Genomic DNA, 22,837 nt, shown 5'->3' with positions numbered 1-22,837 from the left:
TGTGTCATTCACTCAGCACCACTTTCAGTGTACAGTATGTTGGTGACAGGCAGAGCAGAGCCCCACTACACAGTCATTTGACAGCCTCGATAACAGTGTACATCATAACATTACAGATATGCCAATAATCACTCAAGTGTTTTGGTAGCGCTAAATATTGTCGGTGGCTACAAAGAAACGTTCTGGGACCTACAGAGAGTAAAACATTTCTAACCAAAGCATGCAATGATATACATTTAATGCAAATAGTCTTTAGTCACGTGCAATTTTTTGTTGTTATTTTCTTTTTATTGAAAATAAATAGAAAAATGTGATGCATCCCTGATGTAACATAAGAACAAAAAAAGAAACAAATGTGAAGGTCATATGACAGGTGTTCAGTTAGTGGGTGATTACCTGCTTTTCACATGTAATACAGCTACCCATACAAAACAAAATGCACTGTCAGACATTTCCTTTCAAACTAAAATGGATCACAAAAGTTGTCATATGCTTCATATGAACAATAGATAACTGCAGTACCTTTTACCAGTTTTATTAATAAAATATCCTTAGAACAGCAAATACATCTTTGACTTTCAACTTACACAACTTTCCTTTTCAGTTCATTCTGAAGAGAGTTTGGGGAAGAGTTAAGATAATATGGTACTTCTGAAATGATCGATCAAGCAACCCAAAAGCTTGGGGTCCATTTATTTTGAATAATTTCCACAGGAAACCATGATAACATTGTGAAATTAATACAAAATCAACATAATACCCTTTCAAAAACGTAAAATCCTCAGTCATTCAATAGAAATGTTATTGCACAATAGGACTTGCAGAGTAACAAGCCTCAGTTCTACTCCTCTTCAAGTCATTACACGAAACATAAGACATTGATTTTCTGATGCTTTAACAGGAACACTAACTTTTTAGATACTTCTGTTGTTTCCAAGTATATCATATGATATTTATTTTCAGCCAATTAAAAACAAAAAGGAAAAAATAAAGAGATGAATCGTGGTTGATTAAATGTAGCCAGGTCGTTAACGGTTGGTAGGTGTCTAAGGCTCTGCCATGGCAGAGCTGACTGAGTCCTGGGGGGCAGCTGTTGCCTGCTGGGAGCTGTAGTCTTGCCCCTGGCCCTGGGGGCCAGCGCCGGGCTGGGGGCCCACTGAAGAGTCATGGCCATGTGGGACCTGTGGCTGCACAGGGAAGTCTTTGGGGCCGACATGAGGAGGGAATGGGGCCACCCCAGGGGGCAGGTGTCGGAGTGGGATGGAGTGATCAAGTGGTCCATAGTGCACGTAGGTATGTGGGGGTCCTATGGGTCGGGCCATAGGAGGGTAGAAGGAAAAATGAACATACAAATATAACACTGTAGTACCAACATAACAATAGCATTGCTAATCACAACTGAAATACTAATAGCAAAGACTCAACTTGAGATAAAAGCTGGCGGCCAGAATTCACCACCTACCGAATGGAGGAGGCACCGGTCCATAGTGAGAAGGTGGAGGAAGGTACCGGTTGTGTGGGGAAGAGGGACCGTAAGCACCAGGAGGTGGAGGCCGATGTCCGGGTGGTATCGTTGGACCAGGCGGGTGTCCGTTAGGCGTTGGGGGTCCAGGAGGCATCATGCCTGAGTGTCCGTTGTCTGGTCGGTACACGGGAGGCATGAAGGGTGGGGGAGGAGGGATGTGGTGGGGTCCGGGAAGAGGACGGTGGCAGAGTCCGGAGGGATGGCTGATGACTGGTCTGAGGCTTGAGTCGAGGGGGGAGCTGATGGGAGAGACCAGCAGGGAGCCAGGACCCTGAGGTCGAGAGTTCTGGAGGAACACAAAAAAATATTAAAACAAAGAATAGCAATAGGTCCATTGTGCTTGTAGCCCTGCTGCTGGCACCAACAATGAGAGACCCTTTCATCTGATTCAAACAGTTTGGTTAGGTTAGAACAAAACAAACAATTATGCACTGGTGAGAAAGACAACAATATCCCACAATAATAAGTTACACAGTCCCACAAGAATCACACGACCAAGTTCCACACACTGATTCAGAATCAGGACCGTTTCCACAAAGCATTAACCTCAAACACACACAGCTTTAAATGATAACACATTTGAGATATCCATCATGTAGTTGTGCTGAAGTTATGGCTTTGTAGAACAGTGTCACCAATTCATTCAGTGGGGGTCAGAGGGAGGGTGTTGTAATATAGGGAAAATATAAAAGGAGCTTACAGATGGGTCACGGGAAGCGGCAAAGGTCTTCAGACTTCAATGGGAGTAGGGCGGCAAAACGCAAGCAGTTTCGCAAGTGGCGCCATTCGTGGTACTCACTCCAGTGAGCGGCGGTGCTGGCTCTACGCTCAAGGCTTCAAAATATGCATGGTTGACCAATGAGCAGAGTTCTTCTCGCCAACCAACCAACCAACCAATGTTTTAATCACAACCGCCGAGCTGACAACAACCGGGACCGCTGGCATCTACACACGGTAGGCAGAAATGTTCAGTTTACCGCAGCCCGACTGTAAGCGCCTTAAAACAAGCAACCACGCATGTCAGAATCCAGCCAGCAATGTTAAGTCTGACAACCCTGTGACGCCACTACCCAGCTGACTGCCACTCCAGCCACTGATCCACGGCTGGGGTAAGCATGCTCACACACACATCCGCATCCCTGCCACCGCTGCCTCGAACATAATACTCACTGCCTCTGGGTTCTCTGTGGAGGCCTGGGCCTCAGCCTGTGACTCTAGTCAAGCGGTCTGTTTAGTGCAAACACACCCACATGATGGAGGAACGGGGGGAGAGATGCACATTGTCTCAAATTGACTGCAACTTACCGAGCTGCCCAGATTGCTTGGTGAGGATGTACGTGGGGCCATGGTGTCTGTGGAGGAACAAAGGGAAGAATGATTAGAGGAGATATAGGATAAGGGCTCGATTAGGGAATAATACCACATCAATCCTCATTGACAAAAAATACAATCCCTACCAGGTCTAGCAGCCACTGGGTGTTTGTGGTACGGAGAGTAACGGCGGCCGTGAGGGTCAGAGTGAGGTCGTGGTCCTGTCGGACAATAAATACACGGTGATACATCAACGTAAAACACTGCAATATTCTCAAATCTTCTAGAATGCTAACCTTGGCTCTCCTGGTTGTCATTAGGCACATGACTCTAGACCACGTTACTGGTTCATGCTACCATCTATTTATAGCAAAGTCTGGTCTATTTGCAGTCCGAGGAAAATGTTTGGTCATGTCATGGTAGGATATTATTCTTCCAGAACTAGAAGTACCAGTATCAGAATATTTGAGATTCTTCAAAGAAGCCACCCTTTGCCTTGATGACAGCTTTGCACACTTTTGGCATTCTCTCAACCAGCTTCATGAGGTAGTCACCTGGAATGCATTTCAATTAACCTTGTTAAAAGTTAAATTTGTGGAATTTCTTTGCTTCTTAATGCATTTGAGCCAATCAGTTGTGTTGTGACAAGGTAGGGGTGGTATAAAGAAGATGGTCTTTTACCAAATAGGGCTAAGTCCATATTATGGCAAGAACAGCTCAAAGACGCAAAAAGAAACGACAGTCCATTACTTAAAGACATGAAGATCAGTCAATCTGGAAAATTTCAAGAACTTTTAAAGTTTCTTTAAGTGCAGTCGCAAAAACCATCAAGCTCTATGATGAAACTGGCTCTCATGAGAAACGCCACAGGAAAGACCAAGAGTTACCTCTGCTGCAGAGGACAAGTTCATTAGAGTTACCAGCCCAAATAAATGCTTCAGAGTTCAAGTAACAGACACATCTCAACATCAACTGTTCAGAGGAGACCACGTGAATCAGGCCTTCATGGTTGAATTGCTGCAAAGAAACCACTACTAAAAGGACCCCCATAAGAAGAGACTTGCATGGGCCAATAAACAAGAGCAATGGAGATGAGACTGACGGAAATCTGTCCTTTGGTCTGAAGAGTACAAATTTGAGAGTTTTGGTTCCAAGCTTCGTGTCTTTCTGAGACGCAGAGTAGGTGAATGAATGATCTCCATATGTGTGGTTCCCACCGTGGAGCATGGAGGTGGTGTGGTGTGATGGTGCTTTGCTGGTGATACTGTCTGTGATTTATTTAGAATTCAAGGGACACTTAACCAGCATGGCTACCACAGCATTCTGCAGTGATACGCCATCCCATCTGGTTTGCGCTTAGTGGGACTATCATTTGTTTTTCAACAGGACAATGACCCAACACACATCCAGGCTGTGTGAGGGTTATTTGACCAAGGAGAGTGATGAGTGCTGCATCAGATGGCCTGGCCTCCACAATCACCCGACCTCAACCCAATTGAGATGGTTTGGGATGAGTTGGACCCCAGAGTGTAGGAAAAGCAGCAAACAAGAGCACAGCATGTGGGAACTCCTTCAAGACTGTTGGAAAAGCATTTCAGGTGAAGCTGGTTGAGAGAATGCCAAGAGTGTGCAAAGCTGTCATCAAGTCAAAGGGAGGCTACTTTAAAGAATCTCAAATATATTTAGATTTTTTAACACTTTTGGTTATTACATGATTCAATATGTGTTGTTTCATAGTTTTGATGTCTTCACTATGATTCTACAATGTAGAAAATAGTAAATATAAAGAAAAACCCTAGAATGAGTGGGTGTGTCCAAACTTCTGACTGGTACTGTGTGTATGTGTATATACAGTTGAAGTCGGAAGTTTACATACAGTTAGGTTGGAGTCATTAAAACTCGTTTTTCAACCACTCCACAAATTTCTTGTTTACAAACTATAGTTTTGGCAAGTCGGTTAGGATTACGTTCATCTCTAGGAGACAGAACGTGTCTCCTTTCTGAGCAGTATAACGGCTGCGTGGTTCGATTACAGGCTCAAAATGGCCAGAAACAAAGACTTTTCTTCTGAAAGGCCAGCATCCCGGAGTCGCCTCTTCACTGTTGACGTTGAGACTGGTGTTTTGCGGGTACTATTTAATGAAGTTGCCAGTTCCTCAACGTGTGAGGCGTCTGTTTCTCAAACTAGACACTAATGTACTTGTCCTCTTGCTCAGTTGTGAACCGCGGCCTCCCACTCCTCTTTCTATTCTGGTTAGAGCCAGTTTGCGCTGTTTTGTGAAGAGAGTAGTACACAGCGTTGTGCGAGATATTCAGTGTCTTGACAAGGAATAGCCTTCATTTCTCAGAACAAGAATAGACTGACGAGATTCAGAAGAAAGTGCTTTGTTTCTGGCCATTTTGAGCCTGTAATCAAACCCACAAATGCTGATACTCCAGATACTCAACTAGTCTAAAAGGAGGCAAATTTTATTGCTTCTTTAAATCAGGACAGTTTTCAACTGTGCTAACATACTTGCAAAAGGGTTTTCTAAAGATCAATTAGCCTTTTAAAATTATACACTTGGATTAGCTAACACAACGTGCCATTGGAACACAGGAGTGATGGTTGCTGATAATGGGCCTCTGTACGCCCATGTAGATATTCCATTTAAAAAATACAATTTAAAAATAAAAGCCGTTTCCAGCTACAATAGTCATTTACACATTAATGTATACACTGTATTTCTGATCAATTTGAAAAATAAATGCTTTTCTTTCAAAAACAAGGACATTTCTAAGTGACTCCAAACTTTTGAACGGTAGTGTATATTTTAAATATATATATATATACAAATGTATGGAATGCAGTAATCCCACAAGGGAAAGCAAAGGCTGAAGCTTTAGTAACCTAACGAGTTGCCACACACATATGATCTCACAACAGCTGAACACAACAAAAACACCACCATAGTACTGAAATAGCAAGAGGGATGCAAGAGCGGTTATTCCAAATTGTGAACGCAAACGAAGGCATGGGAACATTCTGGATCGTCTGGACACGCAAACACAGGTGAGAAAGATGGGTATGGCAGTAGAGGGAGAAAAGATGGCAGTGAAAGAGACAGGAAAGAATGTCTTCGAAAATCAGAGAGGACGTAATTCGAAGACAAACATTAGGAAGAGGAAAAGGTCAAATGGGTACCAACTAGGAGCAGGATGAGAGCAGTAGGAAGAAAAATAAGGGAAATTATTGAAACACCACAGCGGAGGTAAAGACAGGGAAAAAGGAAAGGTGAAAAAGAAGCGGGGAGTCAGGGCATACAAGGGTGAACAAGGGGGGGATGGTTGATTGGCTGAGGGATGGTACTGCTCGGCCAATCAGGGCCAAGGCTGTCCGGGGCGTGGGTTCAGGAGACTCACGGTAGGGCTTGTTCCTTCGCCCCACGGGGGGGGGGGGGCACCCGTGAACTTCTCACAGGTGAGGGCCTGTACAAATCACCTGTTTAGCAAAACCATTTAACAACAAAACACTCAGCCAAATACCACTCTCAGTCTCTCCACATTGGACCAGCTACAAGGAATTCAAATCAAAACCCCAGGAAAACATACATTTCAGAGGGTGGACGTCAAACAGCAGATGAGGTATCAGACAGTCAAAAAGTCCAAGATCTAATTTGAAACGGAGTCACAGATGATATCCAACCGACAAGACAATAGAAATGGTCAGGAACGTTACAGAACGTTCAGATAGAAATATGATTCTCTGTCCTCAAGAATAGAGTCATATCAGCCCTATTCATTTCATTTCTACCTGCAAGTTATGTTCTGACGATTTTGCCTTACTGAATGCACCCCAGACGTGCCAGTACTAAATAACGTGAACTGAGGATTGGTTCTTACCTCGTCGGAGAGGCATGGGAGCCATCCCAGGGGTGGGCTTGAACAGAGGCCTACAGAGCTCCTTCAGCTTGATGGACATGTCAGTCAGTCTAGGGTGAAAAAGAGAACAGGCATTTAGATTCTCAATACTGTACCTCCAAATCTAGACTAATACAGCTTACTGCATTGCAAAACTGTGACCAAAACACTTGCATTTGTGGCCCTTCGACTTGGCAGTGCAACCTTTGGTTCACAATGTGCCTCTTTTTACTTTACTATTATGACTAATTCAAAAAGTAAATGTGAGATTGACCAAAAATAAACCAAATGAAAGGATCTGCCTGTCTCCATTTTGAGTGAGCAATAGGTGAGCCCTGCTTTGGTATAGCCCAATTGAGTCTGTTGTATTAGTGTTGCACTCACAAGTTACGAATGTTAGTTGTTTCCTTCTTCTCGTCGAACAGAGCTCGCTCTGCGGCGCGTGCAATCACCTAGAGAGAAAGAAGAGACATTTAAAATCTCCTGTTTTGGACTAAACTCACCTTACAAATGACTGGCCAAACAGAAGACTTAAAAAAAAAAGTCCTGATCCTATTGTATGTGCCATCGATGGGGGTTGAGATATGAGACATTTGTTGTTTCTTTAACAAATGGACTAATAAAGTCGTATTGTACAAACCCAGTTCACGTGAGATTTCTGCTCCTGCTCAATGACCTGAGCTTTGTAGAACTTCTCGGTCCATTTCAGCTCGTCCTGGATCTCCTTAACGCGCTGCCTACACACCTTGACCTCCTCCTCTAGGGCCTTGCCGTCCATCTCCGTCAGCCGGTCTTCCTTGTTGGGGCGCTCAAACTCCTCCTTGGTCAGCTTCCTGTAAGGCGACACAAATTAAATCAAACTATTTAAAGACCATTTGAAAACCTCAAACCTCACAGTAAAAGAATACAGTAAAAGACAATGATTTTTTTTTTTTTACATGCTGTGGAACCATGGAGAACAAACCCTACTATGGTATTAACACATGAACTGCACTGCTTCTGATTCCACTTACTGCTGCAAAGCGTTCTCCTTCTGCTGGTACATCTCTGTCATGATGTCATTCTTCTGCTGCAGGGTCTTGTACTGGTTCTCCAGGTGGTTCTTGTCACTTTTCACCAACAAGATGTCATGCTCCAGCTTCTGAAATTGCTCTGTGGTGAAAACAAGTTGATAGTGTTGAGAGAGAAAAGGCAGTGATGCATATCAAATTCTAGTTGCTGGGACATACCTTCCAGCTCTTTCCTGGACTTCTCTTCGTTCAGCAGCTTGGTCATGAAGCGATCGCGCTCTTCCTCCACAACAGACAGAGTGGTCTGGACCTGTGGAAAGTTCTTCCAACAGTTAGTGGAAGAGTTGACACACTTCTTGGTTCTGAGCACAAGTTTTACCTGCCTTCAGGTACACAGAAATCTGGGTCCGTTCAAGAAAGAACTCAGTCTTACCCGAGAGACATCCATCATTTGCTTATGGCGGTTTTGGATGATGGTCTGCTTGTCTGAAACAAATAATTGTAAACACAGTGACACGTTTCAGGAAAGTAGGCGTATGTCGCGCATCAATACTTCACAGGAGAGGCATTTGAATGTATAACTATCAAAATGCGTTTTTGGGGGCAAAATGCCTTCTGGTACGTGAACTTCCATGTGCCTTAATAACAAACTTGTATGCCATCCGTAAATACGAATAAAAATGGTAAACTATGAGCAGAGTTAGTTTAGCCACGGAAAAAGGAAGGAACCTTCCCTCTAGCCATGATTGGCTGAGATAATGGATGAGCTGGACGCGCCATGAAACGAGTTCGGATTGGTCTGCCATGTAGCACGCTTCTGTCTATAACATGAGCTTCTCAGTATGTGTAAGTAACCCTTTCTAACGCAGCTTTTTTGAAAGATGCTCTCCACTTTTAGGAGACCCAAGTTTTGAAATCAGTAGACTGTCCGGTGGAAGCAGAGTATGATAGCTAAGGAGATGGAGAAAATTCTGTGGTTTGATTGCAAATATGCAGAGGCAGTCGAAAATAGAACACATAGAAGGCTGTTGTATAAAACACCTGTCTCCAGAATACATCTTCAAACTAAGGGAAACCATTTTCAGATATAAGTTTCTAATTTTGTCAGAAAGTCATTTTCTCATTGCAAAATAAAGCATATTGTTAGCTAGCTAACAATATGTGTGAACAATGCTGAATGGGTATAGACAAAGAAGAGCTCTCCAGTATGGGTTACAAGTTTATCAACTTTCAAAGCAGAATTACTTTCCCATTGTTCCTCAACTGTAGTGTATGATATACCATTTTGATGCTCCGAGTCTCTACTTTAATCCAATGTAAAAAAACACAATTTCAAATTTTGCTACATAAGACCAAATCACATGACAGTATCCTAATCAGAGAAGGCTGGTGGGAGGAGCTATAGAAGGACTGGCTCACTATAAAGGCATAAATGGAACGGAGTCAAGCACACTGTTTCCATGTATTTGGTTCCATTCCAGCCATTACAAGGAGCCCGTCCTCCTATAGCTCCTCCCACCAGCCTCCTCTGATTAGGACACCGTGTCAGGTGACTTACCGTTAGAGGCTACCCCGTTAGCAACAACTCCACCTTTCAGGTCATCGCAGGCCTCCAGGTCTCCTAGCAGGTCAGATAGAACCTGCCAGAGAGATTGAGAACCACCAATTGATACATTACACTTTTCCCCTGGAATCAGTCAAGAAGTATTTTTTTGGAACATAATACAGGTGACATGTTTCTTTGTCATCAGGGTGCATTTGAGAAGGTGTGAACAGGAATTGATGTGTGTAACAATATCGTAACGTGTAAAAAAACCTCAACGTTGTGGTCCTTCTGAAGGAGGGAATCCTCCAGGTCTTTCTGGGACTTCTGGTAGACTTTGATCTGCTCGCTTGTCTCCCTGTGCTTCTCCTCCCACAACTTGGCAGCATGGTGCAGCTGTAACAAGGAAATTAGGTCATCAGGACGGTGCAATGCAGGCCCTGCATGGCCAATGAGTCCTACACAATGTCATGAGGCTTAAAGTGTGAATCGTTGTTCCATATTGGTACTCACCGAGAGGTTCTCCTCCTTCAGGGTGGCAATATCCTTCTCCAGAACCTGGACCTGGACATTCCGGGCATCTTCGCGGAGTTTGGCTTCATCCATCAGAATGGTAGACTACAGATTCAATGATAAGGATAATTAAAAGGAAATAAACACTTTACATTTGATTGTTGCAATGTTAATATAGTTGACATATTTTCATTGGGCATGTTCACTTATATGACCTATACCTTCGACAGTGCATCCTGGGTCTTCTTCTTGCTGCGCTTCAACTTCTCAATGGTTTTGTCCATTTCGGACATCTATGGGCAAAGATAATGATAAGCATAATGACAACCATCTTTCTCTGTCCTCATCAACGAGCCATCCTATTTAGGATAGTAGCTGGCTAATAGTAGCTGCCTATGCTGTCTACATCACGAAAGCAACTGCTCTCTAGGGTGTCTCTCTCTCATTTGCAGGCTGTCCCTTTCTCTCTGTCTGCCCGCGCAAGTCCATGCAGCTGTAGGTGCAATGGATTGTGGTCATTTTAGTCAATTACCACATTTTCTGCACTAAACTATGTTGAATATTTATTTTCCTGTTGAAAACTACAACGTCCCGAAGTATGTGCTTGATTTGATTTCTCTCTAGAGAAACGGCACATTGAGCTCACATAATAAACTAATTTAATGGAATTCAAATAATTGAACCGACGTCAGAGAATTGGTTGTTCTGAAACATTTTAATTACAGCTAAATCGCTCAATACTACTCACCATATCTTCATGTTTCGCAGTATTGGCCCGCTCTTTGTCAAAGGATATGGCGTGTAAGTTATTTTCCTCGTCCAGGCGCTCATTTTGTCTCTCCATGTCTTGCACAATATTCTATTGGACAGAAAAAGAAAATGCGTAGTCAATTTAAACACTATGGAGAAGAAAAAAATAATAAAAGATCTAATAATTGTCAGCATGACAATGACATGTGATCAAGATAATATTTCTTAGAGACTCACCTCCAATTCCTGGATCTTTTCCAGAGATAAAGTGGCAGATTTTTCAGACAGCTTTTGCTTTTCTTTAAGTTCTTCGCCCTGAGGGGAACCCAGTAGAAATATACTGTCAAAACATTATGTACCTTAATTCACATTGAACTCAAAAGTCTGGATCTTAGTCAGTGAAAAGTCTCTGCAACTTACCTGTTGCTGCAGTTTAGCGACCTTTTGGAGTATCTCCTTCTTCTCTTGTTCAAGCTTTTTCATCCTGTCCACCATTTCTTTTTCAGTAGCGAAATAAAAACCATGACAAGAGTATGAAATCAGACATGGTTTACACATGACAAGAACACCAGCCTGTAAGCAATATGAATGAGGATTCACTATGCACCCTAAATAGCCAGAGAGAAGAACTTACTTAGATATGACTTGCTTTTGACCTGTGAGAAGGAAACGAAAAGTGGCAGCAAACAGCCTCCTCAACGGTAGCATACAATACATCATAGAATAACATAAAGCAATCAGATTATGAAATTATGAAAGCAGTAACTGTGCAACAATGACTTACAGATAGAATGCTCCTCCAGAAGAGGAAGCCGATGACCCCGGCACCTGCAGTGATCAGCACGGGTTCACAGGACACGCCGTAGAAGTCTGGACCTGGCTTCCAGTGCTCTGGCAGGCTGGTGACCATCTGGGGAGAGACAGGTCCAATCAGTGTTACTACAGCACCATGTCAGGCTTAGCAAATAAGTTGGGTAATAGCTGGGCTGAGATGACAGAAGAAAATAAGTGATGTTAAAAACATTGAACTAAACCATCAGGCATTCCAGTGTTCTGTTTACAAGCATGGCTAATGGTTATCCCACTGAGCACCCTCTCAGTCAATGCAGAGGCATATCTTCAGATCAAATCAAGGTGGGTTTAGAAATAGACGTAGCCTATAACCTAGTTGTTGATCAAAATCAATAGAGAGAGGATTTGCCTTGACCTTATGTAATTAATGGGGATTGGATTGGACTGGGGCCCTACCACTGTCCAACCATGGTGACCTTTGCACAATACAGAACTTCCATCGCAGTCGCTCAGTGAAATTCAGGGATTGGCTAAATTAATCACCACAGAGTGGATCTAACTAACAAGCCTTAGGCCTATGTGGATTTAGAGTGCAAAAGATTGCATCATGTAGCCTTTCACCCTGTAAAATGGCCAATAAACAAAACAGATGATTACATAACATATCACTAGACATGAGCCACATGTAGATTTTAATGGCATGTAACCTCAAGTGATAGTTATGTAAGGGGAAGCTGTCAAAGCAAAATTCAACAACTTGAAGGCACCTCTCGATCTGAGACCCAGATATAGGAAGAACGGATACTGCTAGTCTGGAAAGTGAGCCATATTTTTAATGAGGAAGAGGACAGGCAAATGAAGTTGCCAACAAGATTCAGTTTCAATGTAGCTAGCTAGCCAGCCATGTGGCGGCCTAAGACTTGACTAGCCAGCTAGCTATATTGTAGCCAACTACTTACATATCGAAGTACAAGACAGTACAAGACAGGCAGTTGATCAGATTCTGTCATCAGGGGCAAAGTGGGTAAAGATGTTGTTTCTTCCGAATCCATCGCTACTGTACGTTACTTTGACAGTTGAGCTGGCTATCTAGTTAGTTTGGCTTGTGACTTGCAATGCAACTCGTTTGCGTAAACCCGAAAATCCTCATTTCACCAACTGATCAACGTAGTCGACTACTGGAGAGGATCCTTCATCGTGGTTCTCTTTACCCAGGAGAGGACAATATGTACCTATCTTTCTAGCTACTATAACCTAAGCTTGAAGGTTAGCTTGCCAATGCTGGCTCTGCTTCGCCAACAACATGTCTACTAGCCTCCTTTTAGAGTTCTGAACGTGATTACTTTCTAAGCAAAACGCACAAAGCCTGGTAAAACGAGCGGGGGTATCATTTATATCCCACTCAATAAGCAAAACACCGGCTGTGGACACTTAACTTCAGTCTACACTTCACTAGAACAAGTCAACAAAAAAATGGGAAAGGATCACTTAACCTGGGCTGCATTCAGTACGTTTTTATGTTCTGGAACGTTTAATTTAACGGAAACGGTGCTGTACTCAACTACCAGTTGAAAACAGGGGAAGGGTTGGGTAACGCTGTCAGCATGGCAAATGCCGCCCCCCAAATAAAAATAATACATGCATTGTCCCAGCAATAATAAAATAAGTATGAATACTTGAGTCCTAACTTAACTTACTTTATTTTATTGTCCCCATGGGGAAATTTTGTTGCAGTGTCATGTACACATTTAAAGTGGCGTTAAATACAAAACAAGATTGACAATACAACTTTCAATAACAGTCACGCACCAATAAAAAAAAAATTATAGTAAGAAATAAGAAATTTAAAAAAAAATAAAACATTTAAAACATTTAAAACATTTAAAACAAAGACTAGCCTGCTGGCCTTAAAGGTCAATGGGAACATTTGCCCAAGCTATTTAAGAGGGATATCACACCTGGCACAAATGATTGTCTCGTTCTATTTTTCCTGCTGAGGGGTGCCCTATACCTGCGCCCAGAGGGGAGTAATTCAAAGTCCAGGTACAGGGGGTGACTTGGGTCTAAAATGATTTTGTGAGCCTTACGGAGGGCCCTGACCTTAAAGATCTCATCCAGGCCTGTCTGTTTGACTCCAAGTACCTTACTTGCTGTGGTAATAATCCTTCTCAGCATGTTTCTCTGACTGACAGTGGCATTGCCAAACCAACAAACAATACAAAAAGTTAAAATACTCTCAATAAAGGATTTGTAAAACAGAGTCAATATAGTACAGTCTATATTAAAAGAACCCAACTTTTTTAGAAAGTACAGTCTCTGTTGGCTCTTTTTGTAGATCTGGTCTGTACATTTACTCCACTGAAGCTTACTGTCCAAAAAGACACCCAGATATTTATATTCCTCTACAATTTCTATATTCTGGCCTCTGATAGATGTTGCAGAGGTAGGTGTTGTACGCTTCCTGAAGTCTATGCACATCTCTTTGGTCTTGTTAGTATTGAGGACCAAGTGTGATTCCTCACACCACTCTACAAAGTCATCTAGGACCGGGCCATGATGTTCCTCGTCATCATGCAACAGGCTGATCAAGGCAGTGTCATCAGCGAACTTAACGAGGTGTCTGTCAGTATGGGAACTAGTACAACTATTAGTGTACAAGATGTACAGAAGTGGGGACAAAACACATCCCTGAGGAGAGCCTGTGTTGGTATTGCGTATATCCGACACATGGGGACCTATTTTGACTCGCTGTGAGCGTTGGCTCAGGAAGTCCAACAGCCACAAAACCAGCCCCCCATCTAAGGAAAAGTCCCGAATGAGTCTCTGTGCCAGAATGTAGGGCTGGATTGTGTTGAAGGCAGAAGAAAAGTCAACAAACAGAACCCTGACATGGGATTTGGCACCTTCTAGATGTCTATAGACCATGTTAAGGAGGGTAAGAATGGCATCATCAACTCCTCTGCTGGTCTGATAGGCAAACTGAAATGGGTCGAGGAGCTTCTGGGTGACACTGAGAATATGACTTTTCACAATTTTCTCAAGGCATTTCATAACTAAGGATGTCAAAGCGACAGGGCGATAGTCATTCAGCACAGAGGGATTCGATACTTTAGGAATTGGTATAATTATTGATTTTTTCCACAATACTGGAACGTGTTGCTGGTTGAGTGAGGATTGGAAAATGTCTGTAAAAACACCAGCCAGTTGTTCAGCACAGTGCTTTAACACATGCCCACTTATTTTGTCTGGGCCTGGGCTTTTGTATGTGTTACATCCCCTGAACAACTTTAGAACATCAGACTGTTGAACAACAACTCTCTCAAACATTTGTAATGATGCTTCCATTTGTTTTACCTCCGACACGAAGTTGTCTGATTCAAATCTTGAGAAGAAAACATTCAGTTCATTAGCCATGTTCTGGCCCTCATATCCCCCAAGGTCAGCACTGGTTTTTCCCCTGCCTATATGGGGGGCGCTAGCCATGGATTTAATCCCTTGCCAGGCCACCCTTGCGTTTCCTGAGGAGAGGGTCCTCTCCACCCTTTGCTTGTATGCCTCCTTGTCCACCAGTATCTGTCTTTTTATCTCACGTTGTACATCTCTTAAAGCCTGTCTATCACCCCCAGCATAAACTGCCTTCTTCCTGTCAAGTAGTGATTTTAGATGTTTTGATACCCAAGGCTTGTTGTTAGGGAAGATTTTACAGGTCTTAGTAGGCACAACTGACTCAACACAGAAGTTTACATAGTCTGAAATAACCTCTGTGAGTTCATCCAGATCAGAGCTGCTATCCTCAAATACCTCCCACATTGTACAGTCAAAACACCCCTGGAGACAAGTGATACTGTTGTCATTCCAGATCTGGACAGTTTTAACTGTGGGTTTCTCCCTCTCCAGGAGGCGACAGTAAGTTGGCCTGAGGTAGACCACATTGTGGTCTGATGTCCCCAGAGGAGGTCTGGTGGTGGCAGAGAACGCCTTTGGTATTGTCCCATAGCACAAATCAAGAGTCCTATTTTTCCTAGTGTGACATTTCACATACTGATGGTATGTGCGCAAGACTTTGCGCAAGGTACAGTTGTTAAAATCCCCTAAAATAAATTTGGGTGCGTCGGGGGAGATGGATTCCAGTTTCTGTGACAGATTATAAATAATCTCTGATGCCTTTGTTATATTAGCTTTTGGTTGAATGTACACAACGGTAACAAACAATTGGGGGAACTCACGGGGCAGATAGTAAGGTCGCAGTGACACAGAAAGCAGTTCAATGTCGGGGGTACAGAGTCGCTCTCTTACCAGGATCGATTTACACCACTGGTCCCTGACAAGCAGGCAGACGCCCCCGCCGTGAAGTTTCCCTGTGACTGTCAGATCGCGGTCCGCTCTGACCAGGGTGAAGCCGGCCGGCTCCACTTCTCTGTCCGGGACTCTGTCATCCAGCCAAGTCTCAGTAATTGCCAGCAAACAGGCCTCCCGATATTCGTGTTGGAAGCGCAGATTCGCTGACAACTCATCCGCTTTCCCCCTCAGTGACTGGGCATTAATCAGCAAGGTGGTGGGTAAGGGAAGTTTGTTCTTAATTTTTTTAAGTCGTTGTCTGATTCCCCCGCGTTTTCCACGTTTGCATTTGGGTTTGTAATCCACTCGCAGACAATCAGGTATTAGATGGGCCATTGGGATATCCATCGCGTTCGTATTTGAGTTGCATTGTAGTAAAAACTCCCTGCTGTATTGGATTCCGCTGCCAGCAGCGTTTTCATTATTTAGTCCGTTCGTAGCGGGTATGTACACGATCAACAAGATCAGTCCAACACCCCACCACTGGAAATCCATGGTTGGCAGAATGTTTGTAAACTAAGTGTACAAATTAAAAACATAAAATAACGCCACTAAGTGTACAAATTAAAAACATAAGATAACGCCACACCAAACGTCACACACACTGCAGGTCGCAACAGAGCCGCGCCCCTCCTAAGCACTACATGCAGGCAATTAGTCAATTACAATAGGAAGGAAAGCCCATTCACAAGAGAGAAATACATGAAGTAACTTACCATAACACCATATATTCCAAGATACTCATAAAACAGGGTGACGAGACGACCAGATAAAATTAGCACTGATACGAATGATGAACCACTCTGCTCATCTTCATGGAAATCAGTGACAGCAGGTGACTCCAGAGATCCTGGAAATACAGCACAAGCAAATTAGGTTAATGCATACAGTTTACATCTCACCACAATTTCAAAAGTAGGGAAGTATAATGAACACCTACCTGAGGGAGGGTGATCCATGTCTACGCTAAGTCCCATGTCCAAGGTATTTTCAGACATATTCCCATCTTTTGAAACATTCAGAGAGGTTCAAACAGTGAGTAAATGTTCATGCATTGCAATCTAACTGGCATTGTCAGGAAGTGTATTTGTTCTGTCAACAGATTACTATTTACTTTGTTGTACTTCTTGGGCATTTCTTAAATACAGCTTATTCTGCAAACCAAATCTCCAGGCATTATTATCATGTCATTAGCAATGTATGAGACTTTCCAAATATTTATTTAACAAAAGGTTTTAATCCTCCTATACTCTGACATGAACATAAACTGAAAAAAAGCATTATTACCTGTGTCAGGGTGTAGTTGACTGCCCACTGCCATGGGAGCACTGTTTCTGGCCGTTGAGTACTTCTGACGCAGGGTGAACACCAATTTCTGGAAGTCGTCCAAGATGGAAGCTTCCTCAAGAAACTCACCAGCCTCCTGCTGCAGGTCAGCGTTCTCATGGGCATCCAGCATCCTCTCAATCTCATCCAGGATTGGGGTTTCAGAGCCTTCCAAAATGGCTTCCAGCACCGTTTCAATGTCCTCACTGACGTTTGTCTGGGACCGCCGGGCAGCCTTCAGCTCCAGGTCAAAAAAAAGGAACTCCAACCTAAAGAGGTTCTGAGGACCTAGAATCTTTTGGAGGCGCTCCATATCTTCCTCCTTGCAGCGGTCTCGCAATAGTCTCAGCCTCAACACATTGTTACTGTATTCCGCCTCTTTGTTTGGAAGGGGATCCAGAACTTTATCTTTAAGTGAGGGCGTGTGGCTTTCAGCATCATTTTCAGTCTCATGCACCTCAGGTTCTATGTCAATAGCCTCGTCGTGTTGGACCACATCCAACACATCACTGGATACAACATCGGTTTGTGTATAATTATTGGGTTGCTCTGACCCAAATTCAGATAGACTTTCTGTGTCATTTTCATCAGTGTGCTCAGTTTTGGATGAAGACAATACTGCATTTTCATCCTCTAGCAACTCTTCCTCAATCTCTTCCCCCTCTAGGTGTATTGAATCCTCCTCCTCTATGGGGAGTTCTTGATGGCTCTCTTTCACCATTGTGTTTTTACTTGGATCTGGGACCTTCTGGTATGGTTCTCGAAATAGTCTGAAAAGCTCTGTACCACCCTGTTTAAATGTATTCTCTACTTGTGAGAAATCTATTGACTCCTCTTTTTGTATGGGGAGTTCTTCAACAGCTTGTTTCTGCTCTGATTCGTTAATTTTACTATCAAAGTCTGAGAGCATGTCTGTCTGTGAGAGCTGTTTAGGGACTGGGCTGTCATCTTCTGTAAGATTCTCTGCTAAAGCCTCAGTGTGTTCAAAGGGACTCGCATCATCAGCAGGAGGTGTTGAAGGTTCGATGTCACCTTCTTCAGATTCATCCTCAAACTGCAACGTCTGAGAATCCTCATCAGGTACTTTGACAGCATCCTCACTGAAATTAGAGTCCGCAGGTTCCTCAAAGATTAGCTCAGAGGAAGTAGAACAGCCAAATGACTCCTTGGGTTCTTCAATTTTGGGAGGCTTCTCTGGTGTAATCTCACCTTCGTCATCATCCTCCTCGTCATCTTCCTCTGAACCGGCAACATAAGCTATTCTTTCCCCACCACTGACAATGTTAAAAACGGTATCACCAAATGCAGACCACAGGTTATTGTCCTTGGAGTCCTGTTTCTGTGTATGAGGTACCTCTGATAGACTGTCTTCCTCATCTGTCTGATCAGATTCCGGAATGTTTTCGTGTTCCAAATTAGAACTTTCTTCAGAAAAAGCCAGCAATGGAGTTTCCCTGAGATGATGATCACTTTCCTCATCCTGCTGATATTCAGTCTTGTCACTTTCCTCGTCATATGGAGTCACCTTCCAAGTGTCCTCATCATTGGAAGTGACAGCATCAAAAGTTATTCCAAGTGTGGTGTTTAACTCAGGAATAGGTCTGCCTTCTGAAAAACCATCAGGTGCATTTTCTAACTCAGGATCATCTTTGGATTCAGGTTCTGAGGGGGTTTCTTTGATCTCACCTTCCTCTGGTTCAACAACACTGTACGGCACAGAGTCCTCTGTCCTCTGCTGATCTTTCTGAAGGTAATCTTTGATCCTCTCAGCTGTGGTCTCAAGTACAGTGTTAGATTCCACTCCCTTTGTGTCAAGAGTTTCAGGCTGAGGCAGAGAGGACTCTAAAGCCTCAAAATGTCTCAGATGATCATTATCTGGAACCTCTACAACCTTATCAATGTCCTCAGGTACATCCCTATCAATCTCATCATTTTCTAACAGTGTCACTTCAGGTGGAGGCTCATCCACTTCCACCGTGGTGCTCTCAGCACTTTTGTTTAGGTACAAAGTCTCTGTGGTTACTTGCACAGATTCCTCCTTGTCTGTTAACAATAAAGAGGAACCTAACAGTGAATCAATGGCATAACTGTCAAACTTATCGTGTCCAGTGTCAAAGCAAACAATGTCGGTTTCCTGAAAAGAAAAAGAAAACATTGTTTGAGTCATACTACCTATTTCAGAAAGAAGTTCAGTCATTCCAGACAATGTTTTAAGCGATGATGCATTGGCAGTAGTGAACTAGGCCTACATCTATTTATTGACTTACCTCAGCAGGAATCTCCAATTCTTTTTCAGTGTATATGTGATTGATTACGAGTTGGTCCTTATTGAAGTAACCAAAACGGTTACCAACCCATTGTAAGAAATGGAAACAAAACAGAGAATGAAACATGTTAACAAAACAGAAAAAGCTTCAACATTCCTTCTAGACTGCAATGTTATCATATACAGTACCAGTAAAAAGTTTGGACACACCGACTCATTCAAGGGTTTTTCTTTATTTTCTACATTGTAGAATAATAGTGAAGACATCAGAACTATGAAATAACACATATGGAATCATGTAGTAACCCAAAAAAAGTGTACAAAAAAATATCTAAATATATTTGAGATTCTTCAAAGAAGCCCAAATCAAATCCAATTTTATTGGTCACATACACGTGTTTAGCAGATGTAATTGCGGGTGTAGCAAAATGCTTGTTGTGTTGTTGAAACAGGAATGCTTTTACAACAGTCTTGAAGGAGTTCCCACATATGTTGAGCTCTTGTTGACTGCTTTTCCTTCACTCTGTGGTCCAATTCATCCCAAACCATCTCAATTGGGTTGAGGTCGGGTGAATGTGGTGAAAAAGCCCTTACACAGCCTGGAGGTGTGTTGGGTCATTGTCCTGCTGAAAAACAAATAATTGTCCCACTAAGCACAAACCACATGGGATGGCATATCACTGCAGAATGCCGGTTAAGTGAGCCTTGAATTCTAAATAAATCACAGACAGTGTCACCAGCAAAGCACCCCCACACCTCTTCCATGCTTCACGGTGGGAACCACCCATGCGGAGATAATTTGTTCACCTACTCTGCATCTCATAAAGACACGAAGGTTGGAACCAAAACTCTCAAATTTGTACTCATCAGACCAAAGGACAGATTTCCACCAGTCTAATGTCCATTGCTCGTGTGTCTAGGCCCAAGCAAGTCTCTTCTTCTTATTAGGGTCCTTCAGTAGTGGTTTCTTTGCAGCAATTCAACAATTAAGGCCGGATTCACGCAGTCTCCTCTGATCAGTTGATGTTGGGCTATGTCTGTTACTTGAACTCTGTGAAGCATTTACTTGGGCTTCAATATGAGGTGCAGTTAACTCGCAGCAGAGGTAGCGCTGGGTCTTCCTTTCGTGTGGCAGTCCTCATAAGAGCCAGTTTCATCATAGCGCTTGATGGTTTTTGCGACTGCACTGTTCTTGCCATAATATGGACTTGGTCTTTTACCAAATCTTCTGTGTACCACCCCAACCTTGTCACAACACAACTGGCTCAAACGCATTAAGAAGGAAATAAATTCCACAAATAACATTTTAATAAGGCACACTTGTTAATTGAAATGCATTCCAGGTGACTACCTCATGAAGCTGGTTGACAGAATGCCAAGTCTGTGCAAAGCAGTCATCAAGACAAGGGGGGGCTACTTTGAAGAATCTAAAATATATTTGATTTGTTTAACATTTTTTTGGTTGCTACATGATTCCATGTGTTTTCCAAAGTGTTGATGTCTTTACTATTTTCTACATTGTAGAATAATAGTGAAGTAAAACCCTTGAATGAGTAGGTGTGTCCAAACTTTTGACAGGTACTGTAATTTAATATTAACGCATACTTACACTCCCTGCACATATATTTGTCCTTTGGCCTGAGAGTTTATAGTAGACATATATAGTCTCTCCTTTTTTAAATGACAGAAACCGACAGTCTGGTCCGGTGAAATCGCTGAAAGCTTTGCCCCGGCACAGGAGCACTGTGGAGAGGAATGATTCAAAGATCAGTTGTTTCACGCATACCAAAGATTCCAGCCCATTACCTCAGCGTCCACCCTACACATCACTAAAGTAAGCCTTGTTTTATCTGCTTCTCTTTTTACAGAGTCAGAGTATCCAAAAGGAAAGCCAAGCATTAAGGGTAAATATAATATTGTTTTTGTCTTGATAAGGTAGATGTAAAAAGAGAAGAACTTGCAAGCAGAGGGGTTAATGACATGCCAGTATTTTATGTCAACAATAGCTAACTTTATAGCTAACCAGGCCTATACACCATCTTGCAATTTGCTTCCTAAGCCAACACAGAAGTATGATATATTTATGGTCAGTTTAGTAAGTAACTATAGTAGTTGATTACAATTAAGCTCACATCTCTATTATTGTGTGTAGCTAGCTAGTTAGTTAACTAAGAAGACTGTCAGATCAATTGGCAAGTTGTCATGTAGTTAGTTAGTCAACGTTCACAAGTTTGGATTAGCTATGGGCCCTTGTGTGGCTTTGCCTTTGGGTTCAAGAAAATATATAGGCCGAAAGCTTGTGCAAGCTACTAACGTAGTTACTACAAAAACACAGTTAATATAGTTTCAGAATTTGGCAACTAGTCAGGCAGTAGCCAACACAGGCCGAGACTTCGCTTCGGCTACAACTAAGCAAGCTTAGGTTATTATGCATTGGTAGTGTAACGACCCTGGGTTTATAAGCGCGGAAATCGACTCTGCCGCACGAGCCCTCGCGCTAGCTTGCGACTCTACGTCTTACAGGAAAGCGCTCACCGGCCAAGCACACACACTGTCGTGGATGCAAGGTCCGATCACTTCTGACACCAATGTAATGAAACAGTGGGGAGCAGGTCTCGAACCCTCGAACTCCTAGCCCGAGGTCCGGCGCGCTATCGACTGTGCACCGGACCCTGGGGTTATAAGCGCGGAAATCGACTCTGCCGCACGAGCATGCTTTTGCGACACAGTCGATAGCGCGCTGGACTTCGGGCTAGAAGGTCGAGGGTTCGAGACCTGCTCCCTAACTGTTCCATTACAGTATTTACAACTAACGTTAACGACAGTTGCGCTAGGTTAGCCGAGTTTATCCCTTTGAAATGACAACGCCGGTCAAGCTAGCTAGCTATGGAAAGATGGAAGCATCCTGAAAGTTCGCTTGAGTTTAGCGCCAAGTACTTACCACTGCATTCCTCGTCTGCACATCTTTTGAAGTCGGAGAAGCTCCTTTCGACTGCGGCTTTGGGTATGAAATGATGAATACATAAAATAAAAATGTATACATAATAAACATTTACAGCCATGTTGGCAATTGGGCTGGCTGGTTCTGCTCGACTATGAGCAGATGAAGCCTAAACGTCAGCAAATCCAAGGCTGGAACAATTCGCAGGATGTTGATCGTAGAGGCAAATATCAAAATCTGGGCAGACAATGTCAAAAATAAGAGCAAGGACATGAAACCAGAACGCATAATAAAACCGTCTTATTGCGTCACAATATACGTTCTGATTCGGGTTTATCACGTCTTTGTTGGATAGAACTAAACAGTCCACAAGTTAACTGACAAGTGAGCGCAATATCCCATTCGATTTCTCCATTCAATTGGACTTTCTGACTACCGCAGATTTATTATGATACATCAAAAGCACATGTTCATTGTTTTTCAGGCACTGGGTACCAAAACAAACAGAGAGGATAGATAGGACTCACATTTCCAGGATAGGCTATAAACTACGTTTATATTAACCTGTAAAAGTCAGAATTGATCAAATAAATGTTAATACAAATGCGTAGTTGCTGGACGA

At 42.9% G+C, this 22,837-nt stretch overlaps 1 protein-coding gene and 1 long non-coding RNA gene across 2 annotated transcripts; both read right to left on the bottom strand.

Annotated features, from left to right (window-relative positions):
- Positions 1-657: 657 nt before the first annotated feature.
- Positions 658-18,550, bottom strand: LOC120043935 (transport and Golgi organization protein 1 homolog). Its single transcript, XM_038988535.1, has 23 exons — positions 18,534-18,550; positions 16,970-18,282; positions 16,623-16,688; positions 16,399-16,532; positions 11,337-11,462; positions 11,187-11,208; positions 10,973-11,049; positions 10,790-10,867; positions 10,551-10,661; positions 10,024-10,095; positions 9,803-9,907; positions 9,563-9,685; positions 9,305-9,386; positions 8,180-8,232; positions 7,966-8,056; positions 7,750-7,888; positions 7,377-7,569; positions 7,121-7,188; positions 6,719-6,807; positions 2,983-3,057; positions 2,831-2,877; positions 1,463-1,811; positions 658-1,306 (listed from the first exon to the last, which is right to left on the bottom strand). Exons 1-23 carry the CDS (start codon positions 18,548-18,550, stop codon positions 1,047-1,049), a joined length of 3,690 nt encoding a protein of 1,229 aa, XP_038844463.1. The 3' UTR covers positions 658-1,046.
- A 337-nt stretch (positions 18,551-18,887) lies between these two features.
- On the bottom strand, positions 18,888-21,012 carry LOC120033369. The gene is made up of 3 exons (XR_005473951.1): positions 20,884-21,012; positions 19,276-19,332; positions 18,888-19,142 (listed from the first exon to the last, which is right to left on the bottom strand). It is a non-coding gene; the product is annotated as an uncharacterized LOC120033369 (long non-coding RNA).
- Positions 21,013-22,837: the final 1,825 nt, after the last annotated feature.

Source organism: Salvelinus namaycush, chromosome 3 (genome assembly GCF_016432855.1).
Source record: "Salvelinus namaycush isolate Seneca chromosome 3, SaNama_1.0, whole genome shotgun sequence".
In the NCBI taxonomy this organism is placed as follows: domain Eukaryota; kingdom Metazoa; phylum Chordata; class Actinopteri; order Salmoniformes; family Salmonidae; genus Salvelinus; species Salvelinus namaycush.
The sequence above is the reverse complement of the archived record's forward strand: the minus strand, read 5'-3'. Positions and strand labels throughout refer to the sequence as shown.

Coding starts and splice junctions, on each gene's coding strand:
- LOC120043935 (XM_038988535.1), bottom strand. Junction 10,096..10,550: donor CTGCGAAACATGAAGATATG/GTGAGTAGTATT, acceptor CTTTGCCCATAG/ATGTCCGAAATGGACAAAAC. Junction 1,812..2,830: donor CAAGCAATCTGGGCAGCTCG/GTAAGTTGCAGT, acceptor GTGTTCCTCCAG/AACTCTCGACCTCAGGGTCC.